Source organism: Salvelinus namaycush, chromosome 20, assembly GCF_016432855.1.
Source record: "Salvelinus namaycush isolate Seneca chromosome 20, SaNama_1.0, whole genome shotgun sequence".
Lineage (NCBI taxonomy): Eukaryota > Metazoa > Chordata > Actinopteri > Salmoniformes > Salmonidae > Salvelinus > Salvelinus namaycush.
Genome location: NC_052326.1, coordinates 54,380,373 through 54,397,241, shown reverse-complemented (window position 1 = coordinate 54,397,241; position 16,869 = coordinate 54,380,373). Strand labels below are relative to the sequence as shown.

Genomic DNA, 16,869 nt, shown 5'->3' with positions numbered 1-16,869 from the left:
CCTCCTTCTCTTCTCCTGTCAGCACTCTGTGACCTAGCACAACCATCCCTCCTTCTCTTCTACTGTCAGCACTCTGTGACCTAGCACAACCATCCCTCCTTCTCTTCTACTGTCAGCACTCTGTGACCTAGCACATCCATCCCTCCTTCTCTTCTCCTGTCAGCACTCTGTGACCTAGCACAACCATCCATCCCTCCTTCTCCTGTCAGCCCTCTGTGACCTAGCACATCCATCCCTCCTTCTCTTCTACTGTCAGCCCTCTGTGACCTAGCACATCCATCCCTCCTTCTCTTATACTGTCAGCCCTCTGTGACCTAGCACAACCATCCCTCCTTCTCTTCTACTGTCAGCACTCTGTGACCTAGCACAACCATCCCTCCTTCTCTTCTACTGTCAGCACTCTGTGACCTAGCACAACCATCCCTCCTTCTCTTCTACTGTCAGCCCTCTGTGACCTAGCACATCCATCCCTCCTTCTCTTCTCCTGTCAGCACTCTGTGACCTAGCACAACCATCCCTCCTTCTCTTCTACTGTCAGCACTGTGACCTAGCACATCCATCCCTCCTTCTCTTCTCCTGTCAGCACTCTGTGACCTAGCACAACCATCCATCCCTCCTTCTCCTGTCAGCCCTCTGTGACCTAGCACATCCATCCCTCCTTCTCTTCTACTGTCAGCCCTCTGTGACCTAGCACAACCATCCATCCTTCTCTTTTACTGTCAGCCCTCTGTGACCTAGCACATCCATCCCTCCTTCTCTTCTACTGTCAGCCCTCTGTGACCTAGCACAACCATCCCTCCTTCTCTTCTACTGTCAGCACTCTGTGACCTAGCACAACCATCCCTCCTTCTCTTCTACTGTCAGCACTCTGTGACCTAGCACATCCATCCCTCCTTCTCTTCTCCTGTCAGCCCTCTGTGACCTAGCACAACCATCCATCCCTACTTCTCCTGTCAGCCCTCTGTGACCTAGCACATCCATCCCTCCTTCTCTTCTACTGTCAGCCCTCTGTGACCTAGCACATCCATCCCTCCTTCTCTTCTACTGTCAGCCCTCTGTGACCTAGCACATCCATCCCTCCTTCTCTTCTACTGTCAGCCCTCTGTGACCTAGCACATCCATCCCTCCTTGTCTTCTACTGTCAGCCCTCTATGACCTAGCACAACCATCCATCCTTCTCTTCTACTGTCAGCCCTCTGTGACCTAACACATCCATCCCTCCTTCTCTTATACTGTCAGCCCTCTGTGACCTAGCACAACCATCCCTCCTTCTCTTCTACTGTCAGCACTCTGTGACCTAGCACAACCATCCCTCCTTCTCTTCTACTGTCAGCACTCTGTGACCTAGCACAACCATCCCTCCTTCTCTTCTACTGTCAGCCCTCTGTGACCTAGCACATCCATCCCTCCTTCTCTTCTCCTGTCAGCACTCTGTGACCTAGCACAACCATCCATCCTTCTCTTTTACTGTCAGCCCTCTGTGACCTAGCACATCCATCCCTCCTTCTCTTCTACTGTCAGCCCTCTGTGACCTAGCACAACCATCCCTCCTTCTCTTCTACTGTCAGCACTCTGTGACCTAGCACAACCATCCCTCCTTCTCTTCTACTGTCAGCACTCTGTGACCTAGCACATCCATCCCTCCTTCTCTTCTCCTGTCAGCACTCTGTGACCTAGCACAACCATCCATCCCTACTTCTCCTGTCAGCCCTCTGTGACCTAGCACATCCATCCCTCCTTCTCTTCTACTGTCAGCCCTCTGTGACCTAGCACATCCATCCCTCCTTCTCTTCTACTGTCAGCCCTCTGACCTAGCACATCCATCCCTCCTTCTCTTCTACTGTCAGCCCTCTGACCTAGCACATCCATCCCTCCTTCTCTTCTACTGTCACCCCTCTATGACCTAGCACAACCATCCATCCTTCTCTTCTACTGTCAGCCCTCTGTGACCTAGCACAACCATCCATCCTTCTTTTCTACTGTCAGCCCTCTGTGACATAGCACAACCATCCATCCTTCTCTTCTACTGTCAGCCCTCTGTGACCTAGCAGATCCATCCCTCCTTCTCTTCTACTGCCAGCCCTCTGTGACCTAGCACATCCATCCCTCCTTCTCTTCTCCTGTCAGCCCTCTGTGACCTAGCACATCCATCCCTCCTCTTCTCATGTCAGTCCTCTGTGACCTAGCACAACCATCCATCCTTCTCTTCTACTGTCAGCCCTCTGTGACCTAGCACAACCATCCATCCTTCTCTTCTACTGTCAGCCCTCTGTGACCTAGCACATCCATCCCTCCTTCTCTTCTACTGCCAGCACTCTGTGACCTAGCACAACCATCCATCCCTCCTTCTCCTGTCAGCCCTCTGTGACCTAGCACATCCATCCCTCCTTCTCTTCTACTGTCAGCCCTCTGTGACCTAGCACATCCATCCCTCCTTCTCTTCTCCTGTCAGCACTCTGTGACCTAGCACATCCATCCCTCCTTCTCTTCTCCTGTCAGCCCTCTGTGACCTAGCACATCCATCCCTCCTTCTCTTCTCCTGTCAGCCCTCTGTGACCTAGCACAACCATCCATCCCTCCTTCTCCTGTCAGCCCTCTGTGACCTAGCACATCCATCCCTCCTTCTCTTCTCCTGTCAGCACTCTGTGACCTAGCACAACCATCCATCCCTCCTTCTCTTCTCCTGTCAGCACTCTGTGACCTAGCACAACCATCCATCCCTCCTTCTCTTCTCCTGTCAGCCCTCTGTGACCTAGCACATCCATCCCTCCTTCTCTTCTCCTGTCAGCCCTCTGTGACCTAGCACATCCATCCCTCCTTCTCTTCTACTGTCAGCACTCTGTGACCTAGCACATCCATCCCTCCTTCTCTTCTCCTGTCAGCCCTCTGTGACCTAGCACATCCATCCCTCCTTCTCTTCTACTGTCAGCCCTCTGTGACCTAGCACATCCATCCCTCCTTCTCTTCTACTGCCAGCACTCTGTGACCTAGCACAACCATCCATCCCTCCTTCTCCTGTCAGCCCTCTGTGACCTAGCACATCCATCCCTCCTTCTCTTCTACTGTCAGCCCTCTGTGACCTAGCACAACCATCCCTCCTTCTCTTCTACTGTCAGCACTCTGTGACCTAGCACAACCATCCATCCCTCCTTCTCCTGTCAGCCCTCTGTGACCTAGCACATCCATCCCTCCTTCTCTTCTACTGTCAGCACTCTGTGACCTAGCACATCCATCCCTCCTTCTCTTCTCCTGTCAGCCCTCTGTGACCTAGCACATCCATCCCTCCTTCTCTTCTACTGTCAGCCCTCTGTGACCTAGCACATCCTTATCCATTATTATTTACTTATTTACTTTGACCAGGGCCCATAAGGTACCATTTGACCAGGGCCCATAAGGTACCATTTGACCAGGGCCCATAAGGTACCATTTGACCAGGTATTGAAGGTCATAGGTGATGGTGTTGAAAGTAGTAGGTAATGGTATTGAACGTTTCCCTCCCTCCCAGTCGTAGGTGATGGTGTTGAACATCTCCCTCTCTCACCAGTTTCTGTGTGAGTCCTGGCGGGGCCCAGTCGTAGGTGATGGTGTTGAAGGTGGGGTCCTTCTTTGAGACGACAGGGTTAGTGATGACCATGCGGTTACGTTTGTACACCCGGATGCCCTTCACCTATTCTCAGAAATTGTCAGAGGTGTGTGTTATCTTTGATGATTTTAAATGCACTGTATCCACTTAGAATGGCAGAATAGTGTTTTTAAATGGTCTGATTAATCATATAAAAGATCACCTTGGCGGTCAGGTGGGCATATTTGGAGTCAGCCAGGAGTTGCCCAATCTTGTGGTCATCGTCTATGTCACAACTGGGGCCGTGGTCCTCCACACTGCAGCCACACACTGTGCACACTTTCCTGGTGGGGATGACAGGTATAGTAAGGTAGGGTATGGTAAAGTAAGGTTAATGTGAGGTAAGGTTAAGCTGTGGTAAGGTAAGCTGCGGTAAGGTAAGGTTAAGCTGTGGTAAGGTAAGCTGAGGTAAGGTAAGGTTAAGCTGTGGTAAGGTAAAGCTGTGGTAAGGTAAGGTAAAGCTGTGGTAAGGTAAGGTAAAGCTGTGGTAAGGTAAGGTTAAGCTGTGGTAAGGTACGGTAAAGCTGTGGTAAGGTAAGGTTAAGCTGTGGTAAGGTAAGGTTAAGCTGTGGTAAGGTAAGGTTAAGCTGTGGTATGGTAAAGCTGTGGTAAGGTAAGGTAAAGCTGTGGTAAGGTAAGGTTAAGCTGTGGTAAGGTAAGGTTAAGCTGTGGTATGGTAAAGCTGTGGTAAGGTAAGGTAAAGCTGTGGTAAGGTAAGGTTAAGCTGTGGTAAGGTTAAGCTGTGGTAAGGTAAGGTTAAGCTGTGGTAAGGTACGGTAAAGCTGTGGTAAGGTAAGGTTAAGCTGTGGTAAGGTAAGGTTAAGCTGTGGTAAGGTACGGTAAAGCTGTGGTAAGGTAAGGTTAAGCTGTGGTAAGGTAAGGTTAAGCTGTGGTAAGGTAAGGTTAAGCTGTAGTAAGGTAAGGTTAAGCTGTGGTAAGGTAAGGTTAAGCTGTGGTAAGGTAAAGCTGTGGTAAGGTAAGGTAAAGCTGTGGTAAGGTAAGGTAAAGCTGTGGTAAGGTAAGCTGTGGTAAGGTAAGGTTAAGCTGTGGTAAGGTAAAGCTGTGGTAAGGTAAGGTAAAGCTGTGGTAAGGTAAGGTTAAGCTGTGGTAAGGTACGGTAAAGCTGTGGTAAGGTAAGGTTAAGCTATGGTAAGGTTAAGCTGTGGTAAGGTAAGGTTAAGCTGTGGTAAGGTACGGTAAAACTGTGGTAAGGTACGGTAAAACTGTGGTAAGGTTAAGCTGTGGTAAGGTACGGTAAAGCTGTGGTAAGGTAAGGTAAAGCTGTGGTAAGGTAAGGTAAAGCTGTGGTAAGGTAAGGTAAAGTTGTGGTAAGGTAAGGTTAAGCTGTGGTAAGGTAAGGTTAAGCTGTGGTAAAGTAAGGTTAAGCTGTGGTAAGGTAAGGTTAAGCTGTGGTAAGGTAAGGTTAAGCTGTGGTAAGGTAATGTTCAGCTGTGGTAAGGTTAAGCTGTGGTAAGGTAAGGTAAAGCTGTGGTAAGGTAAGCTGTGGTAAGGTAAGGTTAAGCTGTAGTAAGGTAAAGCTGTGGTAAGGTAAGGTAAAGCTGTGGTAAGGTAAGGTTAAGCTGTGGTAAGGTAATGTTAAGCTGTGGTAAGGTTAAGCTGTGGTAAGGTAAGGTTAATCTGTGGTAAGGTTAAGGTCACCCTCTAGGTCACAGCTAGAACCATGCTCCTCCACACTGCAGCCCCATTGGGTGCATGCCTTCCTGATTTCTGTGTTATTCTACATCTATATGTTGTCTGTATATTCTGTTTATCGTCATTAAAAAAAACTTCCTTAATATTCTGAGGTGTGTGTGTTTTTTTATATCGTTAGGTTTAAATTACCTCCAGGAATGTGGGATGAATCCAGAGCAGATCCCTTTGCATGACAGACACGCCGCACCCCTCACCACTGGAACCACTGGCTGCTGCCTCACACACATCTGGAAATAGAGGGGCAGGAAGGGGAATGAAAGGAAAGGAAAGGGAGGGAAAGGAAAGGGAGGGAAGAAAAGGAAAGGGAGGGAAAGGGACAATGATTAGACAAGGAACACAGAGAGGTAAACACTCAACGGACACAGACCTGAGCATCAGAGCCCAAATCCTAAACACTGTATAGTACCAAGGCTCTACACTGAATAACACCAATGCTCTATACTGTATAATACCAAGGCTCTACACTGTATAGTACCAAGGCTCTATACTGTATAATACCAAGGCTCTACACTGTATAATACCAAGGCTCTACACTGTATAATACCAAGGCTCTACACTGTATAATACCAAGGCTCTATACTGTATAGTACCAAGGCTCTACACTGTATAATACCAAGGCTCTACACTGTATAATACCAAGGCTCTACACTGTATAATACCAAGGCTCTACACTGTATAATACCAAGGCTCTACACTGTATAATACCAAGGCTCTATACTGTATAATACCAAGGCTCTACACTGTATAATACCAAGGCTCTACACTGTATAATACCAAGGCTCTACACTGTATAATACCAAGGCTCTATACTGTATAATACCAAGGCTCTATACTGTATAATACCAAGGCTCTATACTGTATAATACCAAGGCTCTACACTGTATAATACCAAGGCTCTACACTGTATAATACCAAGGCTCTATACTGTATAATACCAAGGCTCTACACTGTATAATACCAAGGCTCTACACAAAGGCTCTACACTGTATAATACCAAGGCTCTACACTGTATAATACCAAGGCTCTACACTGTATAATACCAAGGCTCTATACTGTATAATACCAAGGCTCTATACTGTATAATACCAAGGCTCTATACTGTATAATACCAAGGCTCTACACTGTATAATACCAAGGCTCTACACTGTATAATACCAAGGCTCTACACTGTATAATACCAAGGCTCTACACTGTATAATACCAAGGCTCTACACTGTATAATACCAAGGCTCTACACTGTATAATACCAAGGCTCTATACTGTATAATACCAAGGCTCTACACTGTATAATACCAAGGCTCTACACTGTATAATACCAAGGCTCTACACTGTATAATACCAAGGCTCTACACTTCACAGACCCCTTTTGTCAAAGAATGTTTTCCTCCTCCACAGGAAAAGGAATGTGACGGCCCATTCAGATCCTGTGATGATGCAGGACTGATTCTCTCCTGTGACCAAAGGGGTCACATTAAGATGCCACACAGTGACACACAAACCCTGCCTCAAGACACAGACAGTGACAGACAAACCCTGCCTCAAGACACAGACAGTGACAGACAAACCCTGCCTCAAGACACAGACAGTGACAGACAAACCCTGCCTCAAGACACAGACAGTGACACACAAACCCTGCCTCAAGACACAGACAGTGACACACAAACCCTGCCTCAAGACACAGACAGTGACAGACAAACCCTGCCTCAAGACACAGACAGTGACAGACAAACCCTGCCTCAAGACACAGACAGTGACAGACAAACCCTGCCTCAAGACACAGACAGTGACACACAAACCCTGCCTCAAGACACAGACAGTGACACACAAACCCTGCCTCAAGACACAGACAGTGACACACAAACCCTGCCTCAAGACACAGACAGTGACACACAAACCCTGCCTCAAGACACAGACAGTGACACACAAACCCTGCCTCAAGACACAGACAGTGACACACAAACCCTGCCTCAAGACACAGACAGTGACACACAAACCCTGCCTCAAGACACAGACAGTGACAGACAAACCCTGCCTCAAGACACAGACAGTGACACACAAACCCTGCCTCAAGACACAGACAGTGACACACAAACCCTGCCTCAAGACACAGACAGTGACAGACAAACCCTGCCTCAAGACACAGACAGTGACACACAAATACAGGTGCGCAGGACAGGTAGCGTAGAGTTACATCACTGATTACAGATACACTGCGATGGAACTTTCCCATGACAAGAATGATGTCATTGCTAAAAAATCTATTCATGACTACTCACTGTTGAGACAATAAAATCTAACAGATTAAATCTAACATATTAATTCTAACAGATTAATTCTAACAGATTACATCTAAAAGATTACATCTAACAGTAACCTGAAACCACTGAGAGGAAAAACTGTCAAAAACGGTGTGTCCTGTGTTATCCTCCTGCAGCGTGTGTTCTGAGTGTGTGTGTGTGTGTGTGTGTGTGTGTGTGTGTGTGTGTGTGTGTGTGTGTGTGTGTGTGTGTGTGTGTGGTCTCTGAGTCTCAGCCAAGAGTCATAACAACCTCATGAATGAAGGGCTCAGAAAGATCACACTGTAACAAATTGGTGTCTTAAAGATGTTTATTTTAACTTGAGGCCTGAGCCAAGGTTCTCTCTCTATATTAGAGAAAGCCTGAGGGGGCGGGGGGGTTCCTAGTCTGACAGAAAATACAATGGCCTGTATTCACAAAGCCTGTTTTCACAAAGCCGTTATTCACAAAGCCTGTATTCACAAAGCTGTTATTCACAAAGCTGGTATTCACAAAGCCTGTATTCACAAAGCCGTTATTCACAAAGCCGGTATTCACAAAGCCGTTATTCACAAAGCCGGTATCCACACAAAGCCGGTATCCACAAAGCCGGTATTCACAAAGCCGGTATCCACAAAGCCGGTATTCACAAAGCCGGTATCAACAAAGCCGGTATCCACAAAGCCGGTATCCACAAAGCCGGTATCCACAAAGCCGGTATCCACAAAGCCGGTATCCACAAAGCCGGTATCCACAAAGCCGATATCCACACAAAGCCGGTATCCACACAAAGCCGGTATCCACACAAAGCCGATATCCACAAAGCCGGTATCTACAAAGCCGATATCCACAAAGCTTATTTAATTGATGTAATAAAGCCCTTTGGAATCACCAGTTGTCACAAAGTGCTTAAACAGATACCCAAAGGGAATCCTATTCCCTATACTGTATAGCGCACTACCAGAGCCCTATGGCAACAGTCCTATGGGTACAGCCCTATGGGTACAGTCCTATGGGTACAGTCCTATGGGTACAGCCCTATGGGTACATCCCTATGGGTACATCCCTATGGGTACAGTCCTATGGGTACAGCCCTATGGGTACAGCCCTATGGGTACAGCCCTATGGGTACAGTCCTATGGGTACAGTCCTATGGCAACAGCCCTATGGCAACAGCCCTATGGGTACAGCCCTATGGGTACAGCCCTATGGGAACAGTCCTATGGGAACAGTCCTATGGGTACAGCCCTATGGGAACAGCCCTATGGGTACAGCCCTACGGGTACAGCCCTACGGGTACAGTCCTACGGGTACAGTCCTATGGGAACAGTCCTATGGGAACAGTCCTATGGGTACAGCCCTATGGGAACAGCCCTACGGGTACAGCCCTATCAAATCAAATCGTATTTGTCACATACACATGGTTAGCAGATGTTAATGCGAGTGTAGCGAAATGCTTGTGCTTCTAGTTCCGACAATGCAGTAATAACCAACGAGTAATCTAACCTAACAATTCCACAACTACTACCTTATACACACAAGTGTAAAGGGATAAAGAATATGTACATAAAGATATATGAATGAGTGATGGTACAGAACAGCATAGGCAAGATGCAGTAGATGGTATAGAGTACAGTATATACATATGAGATGAGTAATGTAGGGTATATAAACATAAAGTGGCATAGTTTAAAGTGGCTAGTGATACATGTATTACATAAAGATGGCAAGATTGCAGTAGATGATATAGAGTACAGTATATACATATACATATGAGATGAGTAATGTAGGGTATGTAAACATTATATTAAGTGGCATTGTTTAAAGTGGCTAGTGATATATTTTTACATACATTTCCATCAATTCCCATTATTAAAGTGGCTGGAGTTGAGTCAGTATGTTGGCAGCGGCCACTAAATGTTAGTGGTGGCTGTTTAACAGTCTGATGGCCTTGAGATAGAAGCTGTTTTTCAGTCTCTCGGTCCCTGCTTTGATGCACCTGTACTAACCACGCCTTCTGGATGATAGTGGGGTGAACAGGCAGTGGCTCGGGTGGTTGTTGTCCTTGATGATCTTTATGGCCTTCCTGTGACATTGGGTGGTGTAGGTGTCCTGGAGGGCAGGTAGTTTGCCCCCGGTGATGCGTTGTGCAGACCTCACTACCCTCTGGAGAGCCTTACGGTTGTGGGCGGAGCAGTTGCCGTACCAGGCGGTGATACAGCCCGACAGGATGCTCTCGATTGTGCATCTGTAGAAGTTTGTGAGTGCTTTTGGTGACAAGCCGAATTTCTTCAGCCTCCTGAGGTTGAAGAGGCGCTGCTGCGCCTTCTTCATAACGCTGTCTGTGTGGGTGGACCAATTCAGTTTGTCCGTGATGTGTACGCCGAGGAACTTAAAACTTACTACCCTCTCCACTACTGTCCCGTCGATGTGGATAGGGGGATGCTCCCTCTGCTGTTTCCTGAAGTCCACAATCATCTCCTTTGTTTTGTTGACGTTGAGTGTGAGGTTATGTTCCTGACACCACACTCCGAGGACCCTCACCTCCTCCCTGTAGGCTGTCTCGTCGTTGTTGGTAATCAAGCCTACCACTGTAGTGTCGTCTGCAAACTTGATGATTGAGTTGGAGGCGTGCCAGGCCACGCAGTTGTGGGTGAACAGAGAGTACAGGAGAGGGCTCAGAACGCACCCTTGTTGGGCCCCAGTGTTGAGGATCAGCGGGGTGGAGATGTTGTTACCTACCCTCACCACCTGGGGGCGGCCCGTCAGGAAGTCCAGGACCCAGTTGCACAGGGCGGGGTCGAGACCCAGGGTCTCGAGCTTGATGACGAGTTTGGAGGGTACTATGGTGTTAAATGCTGAGCTGTAGTCGATGAACAGCATTCTCACATAGGTATTCCTCTTGTCCAGATGGGTTAGGGCAGTGTGCAGTGTGGTTGCGATTGCGTCGTCTGTGGACCTATTGGGTCGGTAAGCAAATTGGAGTGGGTCTAGGGTGTCAGGTAGGGTGGAGGTGATATGGTCCTTGACTAGTCTCTCAAAGCACTTCATGATGACGGAAGTGAGTGCTACGGGGCGGTAGTCGTTTAGCTCAGTTACCTTAGCTTTCTTGGGAACAGGAACAATGGTGGCCCTCTTGAAGCATGTGGGAACAGCAGACTGGGATAAGGATTGATTGAATATGTCCGTAAACACACCAGCCAGCTGGTCTGCGCATGCTGAGGACGCGGCTGGGAATGCCGCCTGGGCCTGCAGCCTTGCGAGGGTTAACACGTTTAAATGTTTTACTCACCTCGGCTGCAGTGAAGGAGAGCCCGCAGGTTTTGGGTACAGCCCTATGGGTCCTGGTCAAAATTAGTTCACCATGAAGGGAATCGGCTGCCGTTTGAGTTGCAGTAGTAATGTGTGTGTGAACAGCGATGGGAGAGCTCTGATAACCGCTGGCCCGGGGAAGGTAGAAGTATGTTTCACGTGAACGTTAGCAACGCAGGCAGGGTGAGGCAGCCACTTCTGATTGGCAGACTGCCTGACGTCTGTTATGCACTAATGGCACCTCTAAAGTCAACAAGAATCTGAACGAGCATGATGTTCACACACACACAAAGTATTCAGACCCCTTGATTTTTTCCACATTTTGTTACGTTACAGCCTTATTCTAAAATCAATTAAATCGTTTTTTCCCCCCCCGCATCAATCTACACAACATACCCAATAATGACAAAGCGAAAACAGATTTTTAGAATTGTTCGCAAATTTATTACAAATAAAAAAAATGAAATATCACATTTACGTAAGTCAAGGGGTCTGAGTACTTTCTGACTGCACTGTATCTCCTAAACTCCACAATAGGTAAGGGTTAACATTGATTAAAGACTACACTTCCACCGCCTCGGTGTTCCAGACCACACTTCCACCGCCTCGGTGTTCCAGACCACACTTCCACCGCCTCGGTGTTCCAGACCACACTTCCACCGCCTCGGTGTTCCAGACCACACTTCCCCCGCCTCGGTGTTCCAGACCACACTTCCACCGCCTCGGTGTTCCAGACCACACTTCCACCGCCTCGGTGTTCCAGACTACACTTCCACCGCCTCGGTGTTCCAGACCACACTTCCACCGCCTCGGTGTTCCAGACCACACTTCCACCGCCTCGGTGTTCCAGACCACACTTCCACCGCCTCGGTGTTCCAGACCACACTTCCCCCGCCTCGGTGTTCCAGACCACACTTCCACTGCCTCGGTGTTCCAGTAAAACAAACCATTTCACAGATAGTGTGCTCGGAGAGAAACACGTGCAACCAATAAATGTGTTTCTAATTATGATCTCTTATTATAATGATTATGTTACTACAAAAGAAGTGTGCTATTGTATTCTATGAATCTACAATCCTCGGTATAGTCGATTGGATGTGTCAACGTGAAGAGAGTGAAGTGGTTGTTGACCTGACACACTTCAGTTTAGATGGCATTACACACACACTTCAGTTTAGATGGCATTACACACACACTTCAGTTTAGATGGCATTACACACACACTTCAGTTTAGATGGCATTACACACACACTTCAGTTTAGATGGCATTACACACACACTTCAGTTTAGATGGCATTACACACACACTTCAGTTTAGATGGCATTACACACACACTTCAGTTTAGATGGCATTACACACACACTTCAGTTTAGATGGCATTACACACACACTTCAGTTTAGATGGCATTACACACACACTTCAGTTTAGATGGCATTACACACACACTTCAGTTTAGATGGCATTACACACACACTTCAGTTTAGATGGCATTACACACACACTTCAGTTTAGATGGCATTACACACACACTTCAGTTTAGATGGCATTACACACACACTTCAGTTTAGATGGCATTACACACACACTTCAGTTTAGATGGCATTACACACACACTTCAGTTTAGATGGCATTACACACACACTTCAGTTTAGATGGCATTACACACACACTTCAGTTTAGATGGCATTACACACACACTTCAGTTTAGATGGCATTACACACACACTTCAGTTTAGATGGCATTACACACACACTTCAGTTTAGATGGCATTACACACACACTTCAGTTTAGATGGCATTACACACACACTTCAGTTTAGATGGCATTACACACACACTTCAGTTTAGATGGCATTACACACACACTTCAGTTTAGATGGCATTACACACACACTTCAGTTTAGATGGCATTACACACACACTTCAGTTTAGATGGCATTACACACACACTTCAGTTTAGATGGCATTACACACACACTTCAGTTTAGATGGCATTACACACACACTTCAGTTTAGATGGCATTACACACACACTTCAGTTTAGATGGCATTACACACACACTTCAGTTTAGATGGCATTACACACACACTTCAGTTTAGATGGCATTACACACACACTTCAGTTTAGATGGCATTACACACACACTTCAGTTTAGATGGCATTACACACACACTTCAGTTTAGATGGCATTACACACACACTTCAGTTTAGATGGCATTACACACACACTTCAGTTTAGATGGCATTACACACACACTTCAGTTTAGATGGCATTACACACACACTTCAGTTTAGATGGCATTACACACACACTTCAGTTTAGATGGCATTACACACACACTTCAGTTTAGATGGCATTACACACACACTTCAGTTTAGATGGCATTACACACACACTTCAGTTTAGATGGCATTACACACACACTTCAGTTTAGATGGCATTACACACACACTTCAGTTTAGATGGCATTACACACACACTTCAGTTTAGATGGCATTACACACACACTTCAGTTTAGATGGCATTACACACACACTTCAGTTTAGATGGCATTACACACACACTTCAGTTTAGATGGCATTACACACACACTTCAGTTTAGATGGCATTACACACACACTTCAGTTTAGATGGCATTACACACACACTTCAGTTTAGATGGCATTACACACACACTTCAGTTTAGATGGCATTACACACACACTTCAGTTTAGATGGCATTACACACACACTTCAGTTTAGATGGCATTACACACACACTTCAGTTTTCCACTATTTGTCTTTTCTCTACACCCTAATGTGGTTGCAATGAAAGACCGTTTTCTTTTAAATGTTTCCATGGCAACTCTATTTATGGCTAAATATGTAGCGAGCATATCCCATATCTCAAATAGCAAGTTGATTGACTGGGTCATTGTTGCTCTATAAAATCACACTTCTTAAATGATATGAATGTGTTCCTGTTTTGAGAGAGCCTGCAGTTTTACCTGTTACCAGAGTCTTGTGTGTGTGTGTGTGTGTGTGTGTGTGTGTGTGTGTGTGTGTGTGTGTGTGTGTGTGTGTGTGTGTGTGTGTGTGTGTGTGTGTGCACCCGTTTCATAACAATAGTAAACAAACTAAAAATTCACATTTTGCCGGTCCTCACTTGTTAAAAGGCTATTTTAGTTTAAGGAGGTAGGGTTAGAATTAAGGTTAGAGTTAGGTTAAGGGGTTAGGGTTAGGGAAAATCTGATTTTGAATGGGAATCTATTGTCGGTCCCCAAAAAGTCCTCAAGTATAGGGAGACAAACAGTCCCTTTTGGAATTCAGACCCCCTGACTTTATCAAAATATTTTGTTACAAATGGATTAAAATAAAGTTTACAAATCCTCAGCAATCTACACACAATATCCCATAATGGCAGAGCAAAAACAGGATTTGAGATTTTTTTTATTTTATTTCTAATTTAAAAAAATAATAAAACAGATTCAGGCCCTCATTCAGACCCTTTGAGATGAGACTAAATGTGGAACAAATCAAGGGGTGTGAATACTATCCGAAAAACACTACGCGTGTTAGTGTTCATAGTGTTATGAAACGTTTTTAATAAAGTTAATGAATGTGTCACTCCTCAAAATAACAAGTGTAACAAGATTGACAGATTACTGTGGGAGTACAAGTACTGGGTTGGGGCCTGTCCAGTTGGATTGATGTGTTCTGTCTTGGTCTCTCTGGTGTGACAGGAAGAATAGCTGTGGCATAGCACACAGACAGACACACAGACAGAGACAGCCAAGAGAGAGAGAGACAGAGAGAGAGAGAAACAGGGAGAGAGAGAAACAGGGAGAGAGAGAGAGAAACAGGGAGAGACAGAGAGAGAGAGAGAGAGAGAGGGAGAAAAGCAGGGAGAGAGAGAGCGAAACAGGGAGAGAGAGAGAGAAACAAAGAGAGAGCGAAACAGGGAGAGAGAGAAACAGGGAGAGAGAGAGAGAGAGAAACAGGGAGAGAGAGAAACAGGGAGAGAGAGAGAGAGAAACAGACTAGGTATCAGTCCCTTATGGCACCCTATTCCCTTTATAGTGCACTACTTTTGACCGGAAGCCATAGGGCTCTGGTTAAAAGTAGTGCACTACATAGGGTTTAGAGGTATCATTAGGGAGGTAGCCTACAATACACAGGGAGGGAGAGTATTATTGGCTGTGATCCTCTGCAGCACAACAACGGGTAAATTCAGGATAAACCATAAGGGGACGGTCAAACTATTTCAGAGATGATTTTGAAAAGGTTGCGGCTTAGTATTGGTATTTATTTCCATGATCTGTTCTCCATCTCTGTAGAATCTCACCATGGGACAGGTGATTGTTGAAGAGCCATTTTCAATATCAAACTAACGTGTAATCTTTTCTACACGTTAAAATGTCTTTCACTTTCTTTCAGTGGTTCTTCCAGTAAGAGATATTTAAAAAGGCGCAGTAGCTTCGTGGGCGACCCCTGAATAAATTAACATAGAAATTTGAGTTATAGATCCGTTATTCTCATTGAAAGCTAGTCTAGGAAGAGGTAGATCTGTTCTATGTGCTCTACTTCTACGATTCTCGTCCTTAAAACACTGTTTTTTGTTTGTTTTAGGTGTTACTGGTCAGTCTAATTTAGCCTGTGCACCGGTATGCATTCTAATGAGAAAACCTTTCATCCCCAAACACACACAGCTGAGAGGGTTAACACGTTACACTGAAACAGAGTACGGCAGCAGCAAACATGACAGGAAATACTGAAGCTCATTCATTCATTTTCTGCCGATTGCTACTATTTTTGTTACAGTTGTTTTGGTTAAAAATGTTTAAAAAAAAAAAGAAGTTAAATGCACTCCAAATCTGAGACACGCAATAACGTATTTACAAGTGTGTTTCACTCACCTTCTCTATTCCAGAGGTCAAATCCATAGTGCTCAAGTTGAAGGGCTGAGAGACAGTTTCAAAGTGAAAGGTATTGGATAGCTCTCTCCTTTTCAGAGGACTGTGGACTTTCTGCTCCACATGAGTCTGACAGACAGCTTAAATGACTGGCTGGAGGGATTCCCTGGAACACTCATGCCAACCAATCACAGCAAAGAAAAAAGAAAAAAGAAATCCCACAACCAATAGAATTTAAGTGGTATTTTCCTTTTTCTCCTCCGCCCACTTCGTTCTCTCTCTCTCTCCTACAAATTGTGAACACCCATCCTCTGGAACAGAGAGAGACATGACGTCACCGAAGAGTGAGAACGCGATATCGGCCCCGAGGAATGTGCTGCTCACATAGTACCTGTCCCAAACAGTGCCCTGTTCCCTACATATGAATAGGCCGTCATTTGGGATGTAGGCATCGTGGTGATCTCTTAAAAAGTTGGAGAGACATTTCCTGTACTTTTAAACCAACGGCTTTATTTGGTCTTTTTCATGGAAGAGCGGAAAGGGGTGATTCAGGCGTACGTAGTACAAACCCACGCGCTGAAGTTAAATTACGGGGGACGAGAATGAGACAGTCAGCCATACTTACTCTGGAATGTGGTAAGAATAATGAATCATTTCCACCGTGTTTTTAAAAACAGATGTGTGACGGAGCTAACTTTGCTTATACACCCAACAGAATATAAACATTTGGTATGACATAGGACACAATATTCAGTAGAATTAGGGTTTTGGACAAAACAATATAATTTTTTCTTAATTACTAGATCTACAGTCAATACTGAAATCACACATACTTCAGAGAACATGAACTGAAATGGCACCTTTATCCTTTAGTACACCGTTTATCATCATAGCCCTATGGGTCCCGTGTCAAATTAAGGGCACTACATAGTAAATAGGTTGTCATTTCAGGAACGACCTTTGTAAATGTTTATCAAATACTGTCACCTAATAGAGGTTAAAAACAACACCACTCCCTTCAAATGACATCACTTTGTGTTTTCTGAATAA

General features: G+C 45.6%; 1 protein-coding gene across 3 annotated transcripts in view; it reads right to left on the bottom strand.

Annotated features, from left to right (window-relative positions):
* LOC120065508 (LIM and cysteine-rich domains protein 1-like) overlaps nt 1-15,917 on the bottom strand; it is a 41,116-nt gene extending 25,199 nt beyond the window's left edge. For all 3 annotated transcript variants that reach the window (XM_039016567.1, XM_039016566.1, XM_039016565.1), the window contains exons 1-4: nt 15,823-15,917; nt 5,465-5,562; nt 3,786-3,906; nt 3,542-3,667 (exon numbers count right to left, since the gene is read on the bottom strand). In XM_039016567.1, the coding sequence (XP_038872495.1) occupies nt 3,542-3,667; nt 3,786-3,906; nt 5,465-5,562; nt 15,823-15,849 (372 nt within the window). In that variant the 5' untranslated portion in view covers nt 15,850-15,917. The remainder of the gene's footprint in view (nt 1-3,541; nt 3,668-3,785; nt 3,907-5,464; nt 5,563-15,822) is intronic.
* Nucleotides 15,918-16,869: the final 952 nt, after the last annotated feature.